Source organism: Cotesia glomerata, linkage group LG6 (genome assembly GCF_020080835.1).
Source record: "Cotesia glomerata isolate CgM1 linkage group LG6, MPM_Cglom_v2.3, whole genome shotgun sequence".
In the NCBI taxonomy this organism is placed as follows: Eukaryota; Metazoa; Arthropoda; class Insecta; order Hymenoptera; family Braconidae; genus Cotesia; species Cotesia glomerata.
The window spans coordinates 3,703,518-3,714,113 of NC_058163.1; the positions used below are offsets into that span (position 1 = coordinate 3,703,518).

At 24.5% G+C, this 10,596-nt stretch overlaps 1 protein-coding gene across 3 annotated transcripts; it reads right to left on the minus strand.

The window, feature by feature from the left end:
* Positions 1-1,701: 1,701 nt before the first annotated feature.
* On the minus strand, positions 1,702-7,233 carry LOC123267157 (cyclin-K). Of its 3 annotated transcripts, none has more exons than XM_044731699.1 (7): positions 6,841-7,233; positions 6,564-6,695; positions 5,152-5,257; positions 4,035-4,092; positions 3,758-3,930; positions 2,538-2,684; positions 1,702-2,410 (listed from the first exon to the last, which is right to left on the minus strand). In XM_044731699.1, the coding sequence occupies exons 1-7, from the start codon at positions 7,057-7,059 to the stop codon at positions 2,010-2,012; spliced, it is 1,236 nt and encodes a 411-aa protein (XP_044587634.1). In that variant the 5' UTR covers positions 7,060-7,233; the 3' UTR covers positions 1,702-2,009. The 3 variants fall into 3 exon arrangements, with proteins under 3 accessions (XP_044587634.1, XP_044587635.1, XP_044587633.1); XM_044731700.1 differs by having other exon boundaries at positions 1,702-2,413; positions 6,977-7,226; XM_044731698.1 differs by having other exon boundaries at positions 1,702-2,413; positions 6,841-7,225.
* Positions 7,234-10,596: the final 3,363 nt, after the last annotated feature.

The window sequence follows — 10,596 nt, forward strand, 5'->3', positions numbered from 1 at the left end:
AGATTTTATAGTTGGATCTGATTGTTAAGATCTAAATTTTTTAGATCTAATAAAGAGATCCGATTGTTCAGATTTAACAGTTAGATCTGACTGTTTAAATCTGATTATACAGATCTCTTAGTGGGATCTAATTTTTCAGATCTGATTATTTCTATCTAATAATAAGATTGGATTGTTCAGATCTAATAGTCAGATCGTATTGTTCCGATCTAACAGTTAGATTTAAATTGTTCAGATCTAATAGAGAGATCTGATTATTTAGGTTTAATAGTTAGATCTTACTGTTTAAATGTGATTATTCAGATCTCTTAGTGGAATCTAGTTTTTCAGATCTGATCGTTTCAATTCAATAGTTAAATTTGTTTGTCCAGATCTAATTAATTTAATATAATAATGAGATCGGTTTGTTCAGATCTAATGGTTATTATATCTAACTGTTCAGGTCTAACAATAAGATCGGATTGTTCAGATTTAGTGGTTATATCTGATTGCTCAAATCTAATAGATAGATCTGATTTTTCAGATTTAATAGTTAGATCTGACTGGTTAAATCTGATTATTTAGATTAAATAATTATTAAAATCTAAATACACCAAATCTTATGATTAGATCCAATTGTTAAAATCCAGTAATTAGATCTAATTGTTTCAACCTAATAATAAGATCTGATTGTTCAGATCTAATAATAAGATTTGATTGTTAAGATCTCATAGTTAGATCTGATTTTTCAGATTTAATAGTTAGATCTGATTGTTCAGATCTAATAATACGATCTAATTACTTTCACCAAATAGTTAGATCTGATTGTTCAGATCTAATAACTAGATCAGACTGTTTAGATTTAATCGTAAAAATCTTATCGTTTAGATTAATAAATCAGATCCTATGATTAGATCTAATTGTAAGATCCAATAGTAAGATCTAATTGTTTAAATGTTACAGTTAGATCTGATTATTTAGATTAAATAATTATTAAAATCTAAATACACAAAATCTTATGATTAGATCTAATTGTTAAAATCCAATAATTAGATTTATTGCTTCAATCTAATAATAAGATCTGATTGTTCAGATCTAATAGATAAATTCTATTACTCAGGTTTCATTTTTCAGATCTAATAATACAGTCTAATTGCTTTCACCAAATAGTTAGGTCTGATACTTCAGATCTAATAATTAGATCAGGCTGTTTAGACCTAATAGTTAAAATCTAATTGTTTAGATTAATAAATCAGATCTCATGATTAGATCTTATTGTAAGATCCAATATTAAGATCTAATTGTTTGAATGCAACAGTTAGATCTGATTATTCAGATTTAATTATTAAAATCTAAATTCACCAGATCTTATTATTAGATCTAATTGTTAAAATCCAATAATTAAATCTTATTGTTTAGATAAATAAATCAGATTTAATTATTAACATCCAATAGTTCGATCTTACATTCACATCTAATTGTTTAGATATAACTATCAAAATCCAATAGTTTCATTACGGTAGATTATATTGTTGAAATCTAATTATTAAGATCTAATTAAAAAAAAAAAAAAAACCGAAAAAATTATACAATACATCCTAATTTCATTATCACATAATAAAGGTTACAATAAATTTAAATTTCACAAATAAATTCAATATTTTCAATATAATTTATTGACTATCAAAAAAAATAATAATTAAATTATTATTATTGCTTTCTAGTAAAAAAAAACTTACGTTTTTTTTTCTTTTCTTTTTTTATTATTATTATTAGTATCAAATTTTAAAATACAAATATGTTCAATTCAATTTGATCACCAAAAAGCAGCTGACCAAAACGGAAACTTCAATCTCCATTGGAAAAAAAAAAAAAAAAAAAAAAAAAAATCATAATCTTCCTCCATGAACTTTGACAATTTTCTCTTAACCAAAACATAATTTCATTAAACTGAAAATATTTTAACTGTCGCATCAAATAAAATATTATCCAGTGAATTACTTAATAAAAATAGTACAAAACGATTTAGCTTATGAGGGAGGTGGATAGTAAGGACGAGGAGGATTTCCAGGAACGGAATTCCCCGATGAAAAGTAGGTGGCGTTTGTAGGATAGCCGTATGATTGAAACGGTGGAGCTGGAGTGGGAGGCGGCTGAGCCGGACGGATCGGAGGAGCCAGCCGCATCGCTGGCACTAAATGATTCATCGGATTCACCGAGGGTGGCGGTACCGAGATATTTGCTGGAGGAAACACTCCAGGGTATGGCGCGGGTGCTGGTGCGAAATTCGGTGGGTACGTAGTATAGTGCGGGGGTGGAATTTCAATTGGTTTCACCACGGTTTCTGGTTGAAGGACTGGAGGCTCCAGTGGTGGGCAGCCGTTTGATGAAACTGGCGTTGTTTCTATTTTTTGGATTTTTATTGGCGTTCCTGCTGTTGCAAAAGATCATTTTTATTAATTATTAATTATTAATTATCACCAGTTGATTAAATATTTAATTTGTTGCGAAATTTTTTTTTTTTAATTATTGAAAATTATTTTATTAAATAAACTTACTGTTCGGAGTATTGGATGCTGATTCAATAGACGCAGGTGTTGTTATTACTTCAGCGGTTGCGTGATTTGATGGTGTCATCGGTGGTGAATCTGGAGGCTTTGCATTATTAGCCTGTGAATATAAATCTAATACTTGATGACAGATATCTAAAAATGATTATTTAGATTTTAGAATTTTATTTTTCATTTTATATTTTTTTTTTTATTAAAAACAAAAAATAATTTTACTTGAAAAAATAAAATAGTCTTAACGCAGGTAGAAATTTTTTAGCAATAAAATTATTATTTTATTTTATTTTATTTATTCAATTTTAAATGTCAAGGCAAAAAGCCAGATGGCAAAAATTTATGAAAAAAATTTGGTAGAAAAATTCAACATATAAAAATAAAAATAAAATTAGCAACCTTGCAGTCACTATGTGACTGCCTTGACTTATGAAATAAAAAAAATTAAATTTTGTTTTATTAAATAATGACTATTGTTAAATTTCACTATAGTTTCTTAAATATTGACATTTTTAAAAATATAAACTCATCTCGATGTTACACTCATCGAGAGCTTTCATTTGAGTACCGACATGCATTTTGACATATTTTTCATATATACATATACATAATATATATAAACATATGAAAAATTGATGTGGGTACTCGAATGAAAGGTCTTGATGAGTGTAACATCGGGGTGAGCTTATATCTTTAAAAATGTCAATAGTTCACAAGATACAAGGTCATTTCTTAATTATGTATCTAGAGATAGAGCATTTTCGAATGCAGCCTAAATACTTATAATAAATTGACGATTGGTGAGAATGATATGAAACCTTGAAAAGGCGCAAATTCAATGACACTAAATTTAATTTTAAAAACCCGATTTTATAATATGACTATCCTGGAGACAAAATTTTTCTTATTGTCTTAATAATATAGATTATTAGTGGAATTTTTTTTAGTGTAATTTGTTGAAAAAATTAAAAAAATGTCAACTAACTTTAATACATTTTTTTAACCAAGATTATGTTGCGAGACAAATGTTAAAAAATTATAAAATAATTATTATTTTTTTAACTCAAAAAAATTAAAATTCTCTTGGTTAAATTCAAGTTTTATTAAGCTGAAAAAAATTTGTTCTTACTCCAAAACAACTCGTCTTCCGAAAAATTTTCTTAATTCAAGTAAATATTTTTTTCTGTGTTAAATATAAATTAATAAATAAATACCTTCTAATAAATCCATTGTAACATCTTCGACAAACATATCCCACCACCTCAAGTGTTTTGGTTGTCTGCCGTTCCAATCAACAACTTCAAATTTACTTAATTTTCCAGCTAAATACATTAGCGCTACTGCTATTATTTCTGGCTCCCATTGTAATGACAATGTAGTACATAAACTTAAAAAAAATAAATAAATAAAAATTAGTTTATCTTTTAAATTTATTTGATGTTCAGTATTTATGTTACGATTAAAAATTTGTTTTAAAAATAAATAGTTTACCTATCATTTACGAATGTCCAAGCCATTTGTACCATTTTTTGTAATTTACCTTTATCTCCTATAAATAAATTTTTAAAATAACTAAAAATGATTTTTAGTCATAATAAAATTAATGTAAATTCATTCAAAAATTATTTTCTAATTAATAAAAATAGATATTTACAAATAAATTTGGAAATTTTTTATTTTCATGGTTAAAAAACACTTCAATATCTCAAAATTAGACTAGTAAAAAATTCAATAAACTAATTGATTATTCTGTTTATTTAAAATACGTAAAGATATTTTTTTTTTTAAAGTAAAAAATTTTTTCATTTAAGGGGGTCCTCTGGTTTGACGCCCTGGTTTTTGAGCATTTTTTTGGGATTTTTTTGTAAAGACCAATGAAGAGATAGAACTTTGAACTTTTTACCATTTATTTATACATATTTCAAGAGTATACAGTTAAATTTTTAGCTAAAAACATTCAGTCGAATTAAAGTTATAGTAGCCTGAAGACACCCGCCTCGAAAAAAATTGACGCTCACTTCCTCCATGATATCAGCTGATTGGCTTATCTGAAATCAAAAAACCCGGCGGGGTTTTCTTCTGTATACTTAAATACGGGGAGTGAACTACGATCAAAAAAAAATTTTGAGAATTTTTATTTTTTTTGTATCAAAAAGTTTAGGAAAAAAAAATTAAATTCCGACTTTTTTGTTCCGAAGTCTGTCAAAAATCCAATTTTAAAAATTTTTTTTTTTATCGTAGTTCACTCCTTGTATTTAAGTATATAGAATAAAACCCCGCCGGGTTTTTTGATTTCAGATTAGCCAATCAGCTGATATGATGGAGGAAGTGAGCGTCAATTTTTTTCGAGGCGGGTGTCTTCAGGCCACTATAACTTTAATTCTACTGAATGTTTTTAGCTCAAAATTTAACTGTATACTCTTGAAATATGTATAAATAAATGGTAAAAAATTCAAAGTTCTATCTCTTCATTGGTCTTTACAAAAAAATCCCAAAAAAATGCTCAAAAATCAGGGCGTCAAACCAGAGGACCCCCTTAACGTGTCAAATCTTCCACAGTACCTTCACTCACTTTTGAAAAAAATTTAATTAAAAATCAATACAATACCTTTTAGACATTTAGCGTATTTTAATAAATAACTATAGGGATGTTCAACTTGCAAATCGAATTTTATTGTTTGCAATAAAATTCTTTCAAGTGTCATTACTTCTTCCTAAAATAAAACAAAAAATCAATAATTATTGATTATTATTAATTATAATTAATAATAAAAAATTAATTGTTTTTTAAATCAGTAGACATCTGACATTTTTTTAGACTTATTTAAAAAAATAAATTCATATTAATAAGCTACTATCAAAAATTGTATTCATAGTTTATTTCTATTTCAACAAGCAAAACTTTCTTAAAATAACTTGTCACATAAAATTTGTTTAACAAATAAATTATGACATAAAAAACAGAAGAAAAAAAATTGACATGTAGAAAAAAAAAAAAAATAAAAATGCAATTTTTTTAAAATCATTTTTCGGAGCAAATTTTTTTGTTAAATAAAATTAAAAAATGATCAAGTGACTGCTAATTTATATGTCATAAAAATTATAACATTGAAGTTAAGCCGTCAGCTGTCAATTAAAAAAATTTTTTGAACAAATCAATTCCAATAAAAAAATGCTTCTAAAAATTTTCACTTGTAATTTTTATTAATTTTCACATATGAAATTTTTCGATTAACTTTTTATGTCATTAAAGTTAGCAGTTGATAATTTTTTAATTTTATTTAATAAATAAATTTGCTCCGAAAAATTATTTCTAAAAAATTGCATTTATTATTTATCTAATTTTCTAAATGTCAATTTTTTTTTTCATTTTCTTTCACATGATTTAATTGTTAAAAAAATTCTTAAAATAATAAAATATCTGCTAAATTAATGAAAATTAATTCAGCAGATATAATAATTTTTAGAATTTTTTCAACAAATAAATTATTACAAAAAACGTTTAAAAAAATTGACATAAAGAAATTTTAAAAAACTAAAAATGCAATTTTTTAAAAATAATTTTTTTAAATAAATTTGTTTGTTAAAAAAAATTAAGAAATGGTCAAGTGACTGCTAACTTTAATTTCATGCTAAATTAATTTTCATTAAATTTTTTTTGATAATTTAATTGCTACAAAATTTAAAAAAAATTTTTAATATTTGTCAATTTCAATGTGATTAAAATTTTCTATAAAATAATCATGAAAATTAAATTAGCCGACATCTGAAAATTTTTATAATTATTTTTGTTGAAAAAACTGTAACAATAAAATTAAAAGAAAAAATTTCACATGTAGAAAATTTGAAAAACTATACGTGCAATTTTTTTAAAGTGTTTTTTTACTTGAAATTTAATTGTTGAAAAAAAATAGAAAAATTTTTGAACGTCGGCTAACTTTAGTATCATAAAATAATCCAAATAAAAAAATTCCTTGAGCTGTCAGATGTCTATAATTTTGCTTCTAAAAACAAACTTACCTTCGGATCCTCTCCAAATGTCGCAAATTTTTGATCAGTCAACAAAGTTTTAGCTGTCTTAATAATATCCTTGCATTTTTTAGGAGTTTCCTCGACTTTCCCCGCCAAAAATAAGCAGCAACAAGCAGTGACCTGAAAAACATCCACCAGTCATAGTCACCAGATGATTTGCGGATCCAAGTTACAGGACAATAATGACTGAAGGGGGTGAATATTTTGATAAAGGATCATCAGGGCTGGTTAGTTGATCGAGTTGGTAAAAAATTAAGGGACTTACGTATCTAGGAAACTGTTTAAATGAGTGAAACATGTAAAAACGGTGAAAATAAACAACTCCAGTTGCCATAGTGTTATAACCTAAATCCATCTTCGAGCCAGTGTCTATTATAAATCTGGCGCCTTCTTTTCTGTACCTGCATTCTGTTTCGTAGTCTATAGAGTCTTGGATTGATGGAGTGTGTCTCAGTTCTTTTTTGTCGTAGTACCAACACGGCATTATTCCAATTTGTACTTGTTTAAATAATTACTTACTGTTCACTTAATTAAATGATTGCTTTTAACCGCACTTTTTGACACTTGAAGAAACTTCTAAGTTTATTTTGGTGGCGCTCTCGTCGAATTGTCTAGAATCGATTCTCGATATTTTTTTAGCGATTAGTAGTTTTTTTTTGTTATTAAAAATGATAAGCTCATTATTGTGATAAAATCAGCTGATTTTAAGTTTTTGTTTGGTAATTTAGGTTTTAAACAATGAAAATTAATTATGAAACTAAAATTAGCCGATAGCGAAAATTTTTTATTTATTGAATTTGCAATAAAAAAATATTTTTAAAAAATTGCACGTATAGTTTTTCAAATTTCTTACATGTGGAATTTTTTCTTTTAATTTTTTTGTAATAATTTTATTAATAAAAAAAATACTGAAAATTGTCAAATGTCTCTTAATTTTATGTAAATAAACTTAGCCGACATTTAAAAATTTTTTAATTTTTTTTTATCAAAAAAATTTCATTTGTAAAAAACTTCAAAAACTATAAATGCATTTTTTTAAAAGTACTTTTTAATTCTAATTTAATAAATTAAGCAAAATTAAAAATTTCGGCTAATTTTATTACTATAATTAATTCAGCAGATGTTTGATAATTTTTTTACAAATAAATTGTCGTGGTAAAAAAATGAAAAATTGACAGGTAGAAATTAGAAAAAAATTAAAAATGTAATTTTTTAAAAATAATTTTTTGGAACAAATTTTTTTGTTCAAAAAAATTGAAAAAATTGTCAATTTGACAGATTTTTTTTATTTATTTTTAAAAATAAATTAATGTGATAAAAATTTAATTAAAAATTCCATATTTAAAAATAAAAAAGAAATGACCAAGTGCAAACTTTTTTAAAAATATTTTTTTTTATATAATTGATTTTTAATAAAAATAAATAAAATTTTTAAATGTTTGCTGACTTTAGTTTTATAAAAAATTGTCTAAAATTTTATAAATTACTGAGAGAAAAATATAAATTTTAAAGTAATTAAAATAGTGCAATTTTTTTATGAAAATTAATTTAGCATATTTTTAATAATATTATTAAAATATTTTAAGAATTTTATAAAAAATAAATTATGTCAAAAAAAAATTGATATCTAGAAATTAAAAAAAATTAAAACTACAATTTTTTAAAAATAATATTTTGGAATAAATTTTTTTGTTAAATAAAATTAAGAAAATTGCAAACTGACAGCTAAATTGAATGTCAATTTTTTTTAGTCATAATTTTGTAAAAGTAATCAAAAAATGGTCAGATGGTCAATTTTATTATCATTAAAAAATAATTTACAAAATATATTAAAAAAAAGATAACACTAAAACTAGCAGACAATTATTTTTATTTTTTAAGAAAAATAAACTAGACACAAAACACGATTTTTAAAAAATAGTATTTATAATTTTTTTGAGCTTCTAAATAAGAATTTTTTAAAAATAAATGATTCCTGCCATTATTTGTTAAAAAATTCTAAAAATTATTAGACGATTTTTAAGTCCAGTATCATTAAAAATAAAAAAATATTCTTAGAAAATGGCATTTATAATTTTTTGGAGATTTAAAATACGATTTTTTTAAAAATAAATTATTTTTGCCATTTTTTATTTGTTAAAAAATTCTAAAAACTATCAAATATCTTTCAATTTCAGTATCATTAAAAAAAAATGATTTTTCTAACTAAAAAATTTTATAAAAATAAGCTAGCAGGCATGTAAAATTTTTTAGAATTTTTTTTCAGCGAAAAAATTATTGAAAAATAAAAAACTTCACTTGTAAAAGGCTAGAAAAATTATAATTGCAATTAAAAAAAAAAATATCCTCTAAGTTCTAATTAAATAAATAAAAATAATATTTAGAAACTGCTCATAAGATGTGTCATAATAATACATCAGTATAATAAAAAAGCTTCAATCTCTGACAGCTGATCCCATTAATCCCCCGGAGCGCAGCAGTTGTCATTTCATCTAAACTAATAAAAACAAAAAAACAAAACAATTAATTTATAAATAATTAAAATAACAATAATAACAATAAAAAAAAAGAGGCTGGCAATGACCTGGTCGGCTCAGTGCTCGCTTTTCGAAATAATGGGACCCGCGTTCGATCCCAGCACGCACCAATATTTTTCAGTGATTATAACCGAACAAAAACAGTTTCACTGTAAAAAAAAAATCGCGCCAACTCCACGTTCATAAGACTATTAAGAAAAAAAAATTTCTTATTTCTTTACAAAAAGATATAAAATAAAAAAATAAAAAAATTCAAGTAACCGATATGATTGTATTTGATTTTCGGAAATTAAAAAAAATTTTATTGTAAATTTGAAAATTAAAAAAAAAAATTTGGAACGTATTTAGTGTGCGTGGTTGCAAAATATTTTACTTTTAATGAAATTCGTAAAATCTATTTACTAGGACTTTAAAAAAATTGAAATACACAATGACGCACACCAAGTACGTTCCAAAATTTTTTTTTTAATTTTCAAATTTACAATAAAGTTTTTTTTAATTTCCGAAAATCATATACAATCATATCGGTTACTTGGATTATTTAATTTTTCTATTTTATATCTTTTTGTAAAGAAAAAAAAATTTTTTTTTCTTAATAGTCTTATGAACGTGGACTTGGCGCGATTTTTTTTACAGTGAAACTGTTTTTGTTCGGATTTCAGTACTTTTTGTAATTATAATAAAAATTTACAATTGGTACCAACTTAAATCTCGCGTTGGCTGCATTTTTTATAGCAAACTATCCTAGGTCACCAAAGTTAGCCCCTCAAAAATTATTTTTTTTCTATTTTCGACTTTTTTTTCTATTAAGTCGTTTGTTCATCGTTTGTTCTTAATTGTTCGCTATTAATAATTGTTTGTTCTCCATTTATTTATTTAAAAAAAATTAATTAAAAATATACCTTCAAGTTAGCCCCCCTATTGCAATTTTTAATATTTTTCCGTCAATAATGACTCTTAAATATTTATTTTCGATTGTTCGTATATAAAATACGTTTGTTCTCTTCCGAAATTACTCATTTGTTCTTTAATTAACTATTTTAATTAGTTGAATATATGTAACTATCCTCTTGAAGCTACAGTTTATGTAAAAACAATTCCAGCGCAGCCTGGCGGATGTAGATACAAGCTGTGAAATATATTTTTTTAACTGTAGTTTCCCATCTATTGGAAGATTACCATGCATTTTCGAATAATTTAGTCTGTGGCATGTCACTTTTTACATAGAAAAAAAGTCAGGATCGAAATTTTTGAGCTTGCTATAGTTTGTGCTGATAAAATTTAATAATTTCAAGTAGATTAATTGTTATAATTGAATATAATTAATTAATATCAGTAAAATAAAGCATGAATTACTGTTATAATATAAAACTTAGGAAAAAGAAGTACCGTAGAATTAAATAAAATTTTGCAACCTCAAAATACCGTTATGCTTACAGTAACCACAGTCGGTAGTCTGGCGCTCCGTTTACAACGGATTTGAA